This window comes from Sparus aurata, chromosome 23, assembly GCF_900880675.1.
Source record: "Sparus aurata chromosome 23, fSpaAur1.1, whole genome shotgun sequence".
Classification (NCBI taxonomy): Eukaryota; Metazoa; Chordata; class Actinopteri; order Spariformes; family Sparidae; genus Sparus; species Sparus aurata.
Window position 1 is genome coordinate 6,522,440 of NC_044209.1, and position 13,180 is coordinate 6,535,619.

Sequence of the window (13,180 nt, forward strand, 5' to 3'; positions counted from 1 at the left end):
TCTCTTTTTATCATTTCATTTTCTTTTTTTTTTTTTACACTGGACAGAAAAAAAAGGCTATACAGAACATTATGTCTTTCCTCTTCCATTTTTCTCCGGTTCAATTACATGCCCCCCTTTTCTAAATCTGCTCTGTTACATTCCTTAACATCTGCATCCACGGGACTGCAAGCTGTTTTATGTCTCTCTTTGTTCTCTATTGTTCTGTTTTTGTCTTCCTTGCAGCCTCTTTGTTCTCTTACATATTTTTGCACACAATCACCTATTTTCTCGTCTCTTGATCACAGAGTTAGCCTCTCTGTGTTGTAGATTTGTTTGGTAGTGGGTCCGCCCTCACATACAGCTGAGGGATTCACAGGAAAAGATGCATTTATGTAAACCAGCGCCACGGTTTATATATTATGTTATCAGCCTCTCTGTTTACCCTTCACTCTCCTACATATGAGAGCTGTGTTACTGCTAACACTAACACAACATTTCCTACTGCCTCAGCTTCACATTGAAAGCATTTAACACTGTGACCTATACTACTACCATTTTTGCCATTTGTGTGCAGCTCGACAAAAGACTGACAAAAAATAAAAAAGTCAGTTAGGGAAATCCACCATCAGAGTGCAGATGACATGGCAACTCTGGTTGTTCAAACTGACCAATGAGAGGTCTGTTAGCACTTTAACCTCTTTTTTTAGACCACATTAGTCTACTAGGTACCTCAACGGGGGGACAACAAACAAATGGCAAGGAGTTCCTCTGGTAGCATCCTCAATTTCTGTAAATGGAAACACAAAAATAACCATTCCAATGTGAAACAGAGTGACTGAACTCAACTCAACTGGACTGGACTGCTTTGCTGCAATTGTTCACAAACCAATTGTTCATCTGTAAGACTTCTGGCAAAGTAGCTTACGAGTGTTTGTTGCAGTATTAAAATGTACTGGCAACCAGGACCAAAGTCTTATATTCTCTATCTCCAAAGTAGAGCATTCAACACAAGCATCAAATTATTCACTTAGTGTCTCATGCCTCAAACTACCAGAACAACAACATACCAAAGTTAGAAGTTGCATTCCACAGCTTCACTGCCTCAGGTCAACACTCTCAGATATGATCAATATACTGTATACCTATATTGCCATTGTGTTTTCCACTTCAAAAAAAGTGTACTTGGACGAATAAAATCCGCACATCAGAATATAAATTACATGATTAATCATCAGCAGGTCTGTGTTTTAAATTAAACTTCTACGAAATCTAACAAACTAATGAAACATTCATAAAGCAATCATTTTTAAATCACAGGAGAACCTCCAAACCTGAGACAAACGAGTGACGAGTAAACACTTTACTCACTACTCTTCCAACTCATTCATTCATCCGTTTTCATCACTTTGATTCACTGCAGAATTCTCTCGACCATTTTCTGCGCACTGCTTGTGTGAGTAAGAGCGAAATGCGCAGCAAACCCGATTTTGTCCGGCGGCCACAGGCAGAGATGTAAGAATAGAGGGTGGCGGGCTGGGAGGCACCCCTGTTGTGAATGCAAATTGGTCACTGGCATTCGGCATAGACCTCTGAAGCACTGTGTGGAGCATGGCAGTCCACCAGCCACACAAGGACGCCTGAGGTGTCTCTCCTCTCTGCCCGACAGAAAAATGGATCAAAGCGAAGAGGCAGAAATGACAACCACTGTTCGGTCTAACCTCATTTCACAGGAACGGGTGACTCCTGCCGAAAAACACCAGATAGGCAACAGGAAGGCATGAACTTTCCATCTCTCTCTCTTTTTCTCGGCCTATCTCGCTGGCCCCAATCACAGTATAATCAAAAAGGTGCAACTGCCACTTTGTGCCTGCCAGGGAAATAGCACATGGATCATCTCTGACTTTAGACTTAGAGAAAGTGAAAGGGATGAACTGGTTAAGGTGATATGGAAAAGAAAATGGCAAAGAGGGAACAAGGAGATTGTTTAATGACGCAAACATCAAAATGGCCTTGTGATGCGATCCTGTGCTGACTTGGGCAGGGTGAATATAATCGTGGGATCAGATCTGTAATCATGTTCTAGGCAGAGTGGGAACTGTGCATACTGCGGTAAATTACACTTGTGTATGGATATCAGCAGGGTAGATAGTTAGAGCAGATAGAAACACTTTAATGTGCAGCGAAGAAAACAACACGTACATCTCCCCTTCCATGAATAGATCAGAATCTGTTTCTCTTTGGGTTGTCGAGATTTCATCTTTTTAATCTATTTTCTTGCAATGGCCTGGTTTATTTTCTGGGTTCTCCATCATCCATCCTCTCATCCCTGCATTTTATCCATTTCCATCGCAGTACGAAGAACAGGAGTCAAAGGGCAGAGGCGAAAAAAGCCTTCACCCAGGCACATATGCTCCCATGGCAGCCAGTGTCACAGCAACCGATGCCCTCCCTCTCCCACCATGGAGCCCAACCTGCCATCTGTCCCATTAACCTGGGTTAGCAGCACACTGGCCTGGATTGATTGAAAATGTGTTGGTCTGTGTTTGCAAACAGAAGCTGTATAAAGCAGGCAGTGAAGTCCAAAAAGTAGATGGTCATAAGAAGGATGAAAGGCAAAAGCTTAAGAGAGAGTGGACTGAGTGAGAGGCTGGCAGACGGACAGACAGAAAGCCATTGGTCCATGTGTGAGCAATTGTGCATAAATGTGAGAGTTTTTGTTAGAGGCAAGTGTGAGGTCATGGTTCCTCTGGGTGAGGCACAGCACAGTCTAATGTCAGTCCACTGACGTTATGTGAGGATGCTGACAGGACACCTCTGTTACATCCAGATACACATTTAAAGGGTGTCAGAAATATCCTTGGAGGTCAAAGACAGGACAAATATATAAAAAAAAAAACACTTATATCCATTTTCCAGCTTAACATGCTAAATTCTGAAGTGCAAAGTAATGACACTTTATCAACAGCCAACCAATGTCCATTATTGAATTGAGTCAATCCAATGCAGAATTTTGGGTGATTCAGTACATGCACTTCATATGTCCCAGTGACCATTCAAAGTGAAGTTATGTCTCTCTCCCCATTCATTCATTAGATAGGGGCCTGGTCTTGTTACCCCAAAATAACTGCCCTGGGGCATTGCCAAGATGGCTGCCAAGTGGCAAGAATGTATTGTGGTCCTTTTCTTTATAACTAACATAAATCCATCACTACCTTGATGAAAGTTGATGCCCGAAATTTAACTCAAGTCAAGTAGCAAAGTTTCTGCAATGTGTCCCGCTCCTCAAATATCAGTGCAGACAGGCAGAGTGGCAGTTGGGGTTGCTAATGTTAGCCTATAAAGCACCACGACCATGGTCATGTATTGAAACGGTGTTCCGTCTTATTTGATTACTTGATTGATAGAGTGAAGTTATGGATGAATTACGGGCGATCACGCTTTCCTATCTCCATTAAATAAATGGTAGATGGCGTTCAGAATTCAGATTCAGAATACTTTATTAATCCCCGGGGGGGAAATTGTTTGTAATGATACCTTTCCAGTAACAAGTCTTCATCACAGCTGAAGACTTCTTACTGGAAATGTCCTGTCAGGTCTTTTTACATAAACTCAACCAACAACAAGTGATGACCTATGAGGGTCTTGAATATTTTGTCGCATTTCATATGGGGAGATTTTAACCGTTACCCCTTGTAATTCTGTTTTGGAGGGGAAAGCAGGCACTGGAAAATGAGGTGTAGGGGTAATAATTGAAATCGGACTGAGCCTAAATATCAGGCCAGGGACGGGACAGGGAGCCAAGCAACAAGCTACAGAAGGTGAGACTAGACACTGCTTTCTCCCTCTCTCCTCCTCTCCTCTGCCGTCATCTGCATTAGTAGTCTGAAGTCTCACGGTTAGCAATATGGTTTCAATCAGAACACATGGGCATACACACAAGCTTTTCAGTCTTTGTAAGATGTCGCCCTCAACCTGCTGCCCTTGCATCCTAATCCATTCTCTCACCAATATTCTTTTCTTTTTCTTGCTTGCTTTTTCACTGCAAATCAGTGACAAACAACTTGGAACGCTTGGACCCACATCATTCCTCTGTCATGTTTGGCACGTGTGATCTTGTGATGTAATGATTAGTCATGAACTGTGCAAACCACAATGACTACATCCAAGAAAGTTGTGTAGTGTGAACGGTACAAGGATCCAACAGATTTTGAGTGTAGTGTGCCCAAGGCTTAACTGTATTTTGCCAAGCTAGTTAGCTTGGTCACTGATGGGATGAAATGTTCATAAATATTTAATAAGGTGTACTTCTGTCTCAAAACTGTCTGAAACCAACTTTATTAATTGAATAAACAATTAAGAATCTGACATGTAATTAGTTATGACAGTCTTCTTATTTGACTCTCTATCGCTCCCAGCTCAAGAACGCTCGTCAAATTTGTACGATATGATAAAAATTGATAAAAATGCAGTAGCACGCATGCCGGGGTTGCAAGCAGAGAAACGCCATCATGTGACCAGGGGAGCATCAGTGGGGCAAGATAATTAGATTTATATACAGTAGCACATTTAATACATATCGGCGAAGCAAAGTCATTTACAAATTAATAAGTGAAGCATATAGTTCCTGGGATGTAAAAGCGGATTTTTTTTTCTAGGGTTCTAGAGGGCTCTCCTCAAAATCTGCTGCACGGGTAATGTACTAATCTTAGAGTTAGATGATCTAGATGAGACTCTGTACAGTTAACATTATTCCAGTCAGCCGCTGGCTAGCTTAGCTTAGCTTTGACAGAAAAAAAAATACAGCAAGTCTGGCTCTGTCCAAAGGTACCAAATTCCACCTACCGGCAGCTCTAGAGGTCAAGTTGGAGTTATATGGTTATATGGGGTTTACAAGTTGTTACTATTTGCTTTATCATTAGTGACAGTATATCATTTACCGTCTACTAATACTCAAGTCATTATTGCAATAAATAAGTAAGAAATAATTAGCTCCTATAAGTGGCTCATAATTGGAGTTTATATCTATTATGCATCAGTAGAGATACCACTTGAGATATTGCTACATGCTGCTTGCGGGTTATTGCCGCTTACCTCGTATTTCTCATAGTAGTGTCTTAACTATTTTGAGTTGGCTTGAAATTCAAATGGATAAGTCAGAGCAAAACTGAAAGCTGACATTTTTTTTTCCTGTTTATTCAAATAATATTCATTTCTCACTGTGCGTGCCTTTTATCTCAGTGTGACTCCAGTCAAACACAAAGCGTCTTCCCCTCTTAGAGCCGGGAGTGGGACAGAGGAATACCATTTGATGTCTTCCTTCGTGGTTGGAGTCTGTTTGATTATCGCTCTCGCCAGAGCAGACGAGGTGAGAAGCTCCGCCAGTTCACAGACAAGATGTGTTAATTGGGAGGTGAGACAAACAACAGGTGTGTAGAGAGGTCAGAACGGGAAAGGCACAAAACGCTTGAAAAGGTAGAGGAGGTGTTGATAAGACAGGAGGCACTCTTGGAAAAACCAAGAGACAGTGGTCGGGGTTAAAAATGAGAAAAAAAATGCTGGATGACTGAAGTGGTGTGAATACTGCAGATTTCTAATTAGAGAAAAAAGGCTAGAATAAACACAGATGAGGCTGAAATGGCACAGAGAAAGGAGGAATGGTGATGAATAGAACATGAAGTCATAAGGTCAGTGTGAATAAGATCTAGTGGTGTGGAATGGGGAAAGGATGTTGAGAAAGAGCAAGCAACAGAGCTAAGAGAGAGAGAGAGAAAGACAAAAAACAAAACGGATCAAGAGGAGGATATACAGAGGAGCATGAATACACATGTGTTTACGCTCTGCCGGATTGAATCTATTCTACTGTTGTTAAGTTAATGCATCCTGGATTTAACTGGCTTACAATTAGGCAGACCTTCAAGATGGCCTTAAAATGAACAAAGCACTAAGTATGTGTTTCTCTGGAGAATTCTTAGTTCTATTGCAGATAACAGCAGTTGAAAAAGGTAGGTTCAATGTTTTTTCTTTTCTAAACAAAATAATGATCATAAAAGTACTATTTTAATCCGGCTACAAATTGGATGCTGCGTTTGTCTTCCTCTGTAATCAAGGACTCATTGCTTCCAAAATCGAAAAAAAGTCAAATTCAAATCTAAACTTGTTATCACTATAGATATAAAGCATGACATAGTAACATAACCTAAGGTGAAGTGTGAATTAGCAAACAGTTAGAAGCCGATGAGGGATCATGTCCTTTTCATTGAACTCCCAGTGAGAGTGGAAGTTATTTTTAACTTTGTCGCCACACCCAACGGTGATACCACCAGCTCCTGGAGTACAAGGGCCTTTCTCAAACTGGACGCTACCCACTCCATCTCACAATCACCGAATGAAGCACCCATTGTTAAGGTGTAGGGCAGGGGCACGCTTTGGGATTGTACCTTTTTTGTAATCATGTTGTCTTATCCGAATCTTTCAGAAACAGCATTACTTGTATTTAGTTCTAATCTTAATCTCTGTGATCTTCTGATGTCTATAAACTGCTTTATTTTGGTCCCAGTAAATACACAACACTGTACAATCAAATTAAAAACGCCTACCATTTCCTAGTCTAGAGGAGGGTATGTTTGATCTCAGTGGAGCGTCCTACAGTACATGACAAACACAACAAGCTCAGTATGAATGCATCAGTGTGAACCTGCTGCTGAAGATTTTCATAACCCACCTCCACTGCAGGCTAATTGGTTTGGGACAGTACCAAACCAAGAGATGAGGTGGACTCTCCACGTGGACGTGCCAACAGAGTGGAAGTGGGTAGGGAGAGGGTATAAAGGTAGTGGTTTTAGAAAAACTTAATCTGTACCTCACTGAAGACAAGAGTTTGGGTGTGTTGGGGTACTCTTTTACGCCAGCCGTGGACTGAACCCTACCCTCATTTATATAAATTTGGTGGACAAATATAGAAACAAATATAGAAAAAAACACTGTATATATATGTATATATATATATATATATATATACACGTGGACATAAAATATTTCAGTATGAGGCAACATGATTCAACTGCACCACAAACTAAAGCTGCCAAAATGATCTAAAATGATGAATCAACCCGTGCTATCATTTTCACAGAAACTGAACATCATAACCTTCATTAAGGTAGAATGTATTACAGGAGACTACATTAGTTTCAAGGTGTACCCAATAAACCTTTTGGCTTTTAGAGACAAAACTTTCCAGTGCAATTGTAGAAAAGGCGGCATGAAGATGTTTTGCTTCTTGACAGTTTGGACCAACAATCCTGACCACAGCACTCGATAAAATATAAGCCAGAGCAATATGTTTAGTGTAAATGTCCACCAACTGCACTAACTGTGAAAATGATACACAATCAGTGAAGTGTAAGGTGGTGTTACAGGAAGGTGTATGCACACATACTACAAATGTAACCAGCAGACTGAGGTGGAAAGATGTCAGGTCTGTTTCAGTCCCCAAGTAGCGGATCGGCTCCTCGTACTAGACTTCAGAAGGTGATTGATGATTTTAATTAGGTGTTGAGACCCTACTGGGAGCTGACAGAGAGCTACAGTGCCCTCTTTTGGGCTTGGAGGACTCTGGCTCTGACCCAAATACACTGGTGGCTTATTATCTACAGTAGCTCAGTCAGGTAGGGTCACCCTCTTTATACTGTCAGTTCTCATAATCAAGTTCAACCTCTAATCTATGTTTACGGTTACTTTTAGTCCTGTATATCTCTGGCTTTCTTGTATTCTGTGCTATAAAGTGCTGAAAATCAATAGACAGTTGAATTGTTCAAAATGTTATGGTACATACATTACATACCCTAACCATAACCAATAAAATGCTGTGATGGATTCAGATCTCTTACTTGCTGTCACTTATTGTCAATGGCTGGCTTCTGTGCCATGCAACCGCACAAAGCTCTGCGTCACTGCTGCACTGGACAAAAAGAGATGTCCTCAGGAATCAGAGGCAAATAGCAGAGCAGATTTTCCACCAGACTGGCACTATCACAGGGAGTTACTGCTGTGATTTACCTTGCTGCTTGTTACACACACCAAAGCCTCTGTCAGCGCAGGCTAGGGCAGACTAGCTGGTGTAAGTAATGTGCTTTGACGCAGATCAACCTGCTAAGTAATTCACCCTCAGCTAGGGCAGTTTCAAAAGTCTGCTTTGTGAGTTGAGCTTGCCTCTAAAGAGTGCATCTGCTGCATATTTCAACAACGTAAAAACAATAATTAACTTATGGTGCAGGAATTCTAACTGTAAGAAACTAAACTGGCCTACGAATAGTTAGGGTGGCGAACGGGGCTGAATATTATATTTCATTGTATTCAAAAAGTGAAGATCATCTGCATTATTAACTATTTCTTTGACCTTGGAAAAACTGCAATACCTTCTCTCCTATGAAGGATGACGTAACATCTTTTACAGAGCAGCAATAGAAAGCACCCCGACTGGAAATATCACAAACAGACAGGAGAGCTCTACAGCGGGAGATTAAAACCGCCGAGAGCATTATTGGTACCCATCTACCGAGCATCTATGATATTGGTGAAGTAAGATGGCTGCACAGAACCCAAAGGATACTAAAAGGCAACACACACCCCAGCTACACCCTGATCACGCTGCCGCCACCTGGCAAAAGATACAGAAGTATCCGCAGCAGTACCACCAGGCGACGGAGCAGCTTAGGCTCCTTAATTCACCCTGCGCCCTCCAATATAAGAAAATATCAATTATCTGTAAATTCATCTGTATAGTTTTTGTGAGTAGCACATAGGGAATGCAAACTTTATCTTGTTATAGAACACCATTCAAACCCTCCCCTACAAGAAACTGTATGAACCTTCGCTCCCCTCTCTAAAAATTCTCATACATCAATGCTTCACCTGTACAGACTCAAATCTATTAACTCTATGATTGATATGAACCTATAACTTGGATTAGTAATTTATATTCCTATGTTCCTGATCTGCTATGGGTGTAAACATATCCAAGCATTACCATAACTTATTTTTTTCCCACACACGCTTGCACATGTGGTCGCACATCGTGAAAAACCAGCAGCTCCCCTCCTCGCCATCGACCGCCGTGCACTAACAGGATCTGTGTCTGTTGTGTGCTGCAATTGTAAGATATTCTTGTCTTTTCAGGACGTGCAGGCTGTGGGTTTTGTCCGTGCGTGTAATCCGCTCAGGTTGTTTGTCTGCTTTGTATTGTGGCTGTAGGCTGGTTCTGTCTGTGGTGTTCTCTCTGTTTTTGCGGTCTGTCGGGGATGTAAGCTGTTAAGGTTTGCGTCGGTGCTCCGAGTGAGTGCCAGGTGTTATGCATTTCACGCTCGCTGCCTTCGGTCTCACTTGGGGTTCAACTGCTACCCGCACACACACACACGCGCGCACACACACACACGCACACACACACAAAAAACAGTACATGCTCCCCTTCAGACTGCCTTCCTTTGTGCTCATTGTCTTTTTTTTTTTCTCACCTATCGTCTTCAGTTTTTCTATTCTGACGGCATCTGCTGCCTGCCATTATCGCCTTGCCTCAACTCCAACTTTTGAACAGTTTCTTTCTGCTGCTTTCGTGTTTATCTCTTTGACTGCTTCTGTCTGCCTCTCCTTCACCGCTTCTCTCTCTTTCTTCCTCTAATGACCTGTCTGCCCCTCCCTATTACATCTCTGTGTTGATTCTTGCCTCTTTTTTATCCTCTCCACACACACACACACACCTGCCTGTCACTGATGGAGGGGGTTACCTCCACGCAGCTTGCCAATCTGCTCGCTACCAGTGTGCAGCACGCACACACCAGAGATGATTCATCGCAAGACGGCAGAAACTCACAAATTATACAAAGTAGAAAGCGCACATCGCTCTCACATACTCTCAGAAAGAAATTCAAGCTCACCAGCTCAACTTTGACAACTTTACTTTCTATTAAAGCGCTTTACTTTTACTCCACGCTCCCCTTTCAACATAAAGATGCACAGACACACTTATGCAACTCAATAACACCTCCCTCTTTCCATCCACTTTGACGTATAGATACAACCCAGGTCTTACCGTGATGGTTGGGATGGCAGTGACGAGCGAGTAGATGAGCACAGGGGGGATCTTGCTGGTGTCGTCCGGGCCGGGGTAGGGCTTGGAGAAGGTCTTGTCGTAGCAGAAGAAGCCCTGGATGTGCACGGGGAAGGTGTCCGTGTACTCGAAGTAGTAAGCCAGCAGCACCGTCCCAGCCATGATCACCAGCTGGAAATAGAACATTATCCCTCCGTTAGGAAGCGAGAGGACGAGAGGTGAAGAAGAGGACTGAGGGGCAGAGGAGGCGGAGGTGGAAAAGGAGGAGGAGGAGAGGAAGAGGGGAGAGTCAAGTCCCTGTTCCCCTCAGCCACGGGGAGATGCATAGGAAATACGGATTGAGAGAGAGACAGAGTGAGAGAGGTTTCAGGAGCGGAGAGAGAGACAGAAGGAGAGCGCTGTCAAGACGAGAACGAGAAAAGGAAATCTGCAGGGGGAGGCTCCTCTCTCCTGGAGATGAAAACGGGAACAAAAAACAGAATAAAAGAGTGTTCCGAAGCGGCATAAGCAGCCGAAACAGAATTGCACTGGGAGCGAGCGAGGGAACGAGAGAGCAATGGAGTGAGAGAGATAGAGAGAGGAAGGGTGGGAGGGAGAGAAAGGGGGAGCAGCCGTTAATGTTGCCAGCACCCATGAAGTTGAGCTGTGGGTGTATATGTAGATACTTTGCACGCATGAGTACATGAATGCTCGTGACAGTAAAGTTTGTTTTTTGCAGACCTGTGTTTATCACCATCAGCTGATGTCTCTGCTAAAGTTTAATGTCTAAATTTCAACATGCATGTCTGGAACTAGAAACAGCAATTCGGATACAACTAACATGTTACTGGACAAAGTAAAAAATATCACGCCGGTTGCCCATTTCAGTTTGTGCACAAAAGAGAGAAGATAACACTTAAGAAGATGGTGCTAAATATAGAGCGCATAGTGTGGTCCACTCCACGCTACCTGCTAAGCGCCAAATGTCACGTAGACAGAATTAGCTACAACGATGTGAGCGTAGTGAAGCATTTACCCGCTAAAGAGCCAGACATTTTTCTCACATGTTGATGGAGAAATGTTAGGCCTAACCTCGGTGCAATCGTGGACCTGAATTTCAGCAAAAACTTCTCAATGCATTTATCTTCAGAAGACTCAACAACTGCAACAGTGTCTTTACAGGACTCTTAGAAAAATCCATTTGACAGCTGCAGCTGATTCAGAACGCTGCTGCTCAATGAACAACAAGAACCACAAAAGTAGATCACACCACTCCAGTTCACAGATCTTTACACTGGCTTCCTGTCTGTCAAAGAATAGATTTCAAAATCCTGCTATGCTGTTCAGTTTATAAGGCACCGAATGGTTTTCAGGCCAAAATACATTTCTGATCTACTGCTACGTTACGAACCATCCAGACCTCTGAGGTCGTCGGGCACAGGTCTGCTTTCAGTCCTTGGACTTAAAACTAAACATGACGAAGCAGCGTTCAGTTATACCTTTCTGTTTTGCCACTGCCTTTCACTGAAGCAATTTTAAGGCTCTGAACTTCACTGTGACTTCTATGCTTTTGTCTCTTTTCTTTAAAACCTATTCTGTCACAGTTTACGTTCCTATTTCTTAACCTGTTTTAATGTTTTGTTTGATGTCTTCCTACTTGTTTCTAATGTATTTTAATGTCATTTGTATGCCTTTGAGTTGCCTTGTTTCTCAGTTGTGCTGTGCAAATAAACTTGCCCTACAATGAACAAGTGGACAGAAACACAACTCAAAATGTATGCTGGTGTTGCTCTGTATCTGCTGAGCTTTGGAGTCATAATGGACTCTTCAATGTATGCGCCCAAATGTAGTACCATTTTAACAACAATGCTGCCTTCTGTTCTTTGTGCAGCTCCAAATGTTGAAGTAATTTCAAATTTGTCTCCATCAGTAATTTTCAACGGGCACGGTTTGCATATACCGATTGTTGAACACCACATAATTTTTGTAAACAAATTTTCCTACTGGAGTTTAGTAATATAATCTAGTCTTGTGGTTCTCTCCTGCCACTTATTTGGATGCTGTTGGATTGGTTCTAACAAAGTGGATCTGGGGAATTCAGTGCCGACTTGCTGGGAATCATAGCATCTGAAGTCCAAGACGTGTGACTCGAGTCCACACCTCTGGTCAAGAGACGACAAACAATTGAAAAACTGTGTCAGCGTTGCAGCTTGTTTTTTAGTGAAAATAATAAGTTAATCGTGATAAGTTGCATTCAGTAGAGCACATTCCTCCAACAAGGCCCAACGGTCCTTTTTAAAAACAATCAAACCTGATCAAACATCAAATAACGCATATTTGAAACCCCTGGAGCTGGACTTTTCTTAGCAACTTGCCAACTAAATGCCTTTCATCGAGATCCATAAATCATTCCTCGAGAAATTAATGAAAATGTTTAAAAATGCCCTCTCGCAATGGTAAAGAAAGTGAGTAAAGATTCCTGGATAAGTCCCTTTCTCCAGATCCACACCAAAGTTAATGGGGTCAGTCGAGACCAATCATCCATCCAGTTACATGGCAATCTGTTCAGTAGTTTTTGTATAATCCTGCTGACAAACTAATAAACAGAGGAACATGGGTGAAGGCACACTGACAGACAGATACACTGAAAGACAGAAACAAGCCATAAAAGACTTACAGTACTTACAAATAATTGGCATATTACAACATATTAAATTGTTAATGGCTATTATGTTATCAACTGCCTATGTGCACATCAAGCAGATACAGAGTAGCATTCACATGAATATGAGTCATGTTTCTGTCCAGCTGATGAATCTAAGTCCAATATTCACTCTCCTTTTAGTTATGGTTTCGTTTCCACCAGCTCCTGAGAATAGATCTACTGTAGCTAGATATATAGTATCTGCTAAATGCTTCACTCTGTTCACTAGCTAGTTGCTTAACCTTGTCCGTCGGCTGTTTGAAGCTGGGCAAGTTTATTTCAACCGTTAACATGGCGGTTAAACTCATCTTAGTTCGTTGAAAGAAAGACACTTGAAATTAGAATGTGTAGATTTGTATTTTCCATATAGTAAGGACATAGGTTTGAATAAATCTACCTTCTCAACATCTTGT

General features: G+C 42.0%; 1 protein-coding gene across 7 annotated transcripts in view; it reads right to left on the reverse strand.

The window, feature by feature from the left end:
• The window catches only part of plppr2a (phospholipid phosphatase related 2a), a 68,291-nt gene that overhangs the window by 13,062 nt on the left and 42,049 nt on the right, over positions 1-13,180 (reverse strand). For 5 of the 7 annotated variants that reach the window (XM_030406845.1, XM_030406843.1, XM_030406847.1 and 2 more), the window contains exon 3: positions 10,067-10,255. In XM_030406845.1, the coding sequence (XP_030262705.1) occupies positions 10,067-10,255 (189 nt within the window). Of the gene's footprint in view, positions 1-10,066; positions 10,670-13,180 lie in introns of those variants that run through there. The other 2 variants (XM_030406848.1, XM_030406850.1) reach the window with 1 other exon arrangement.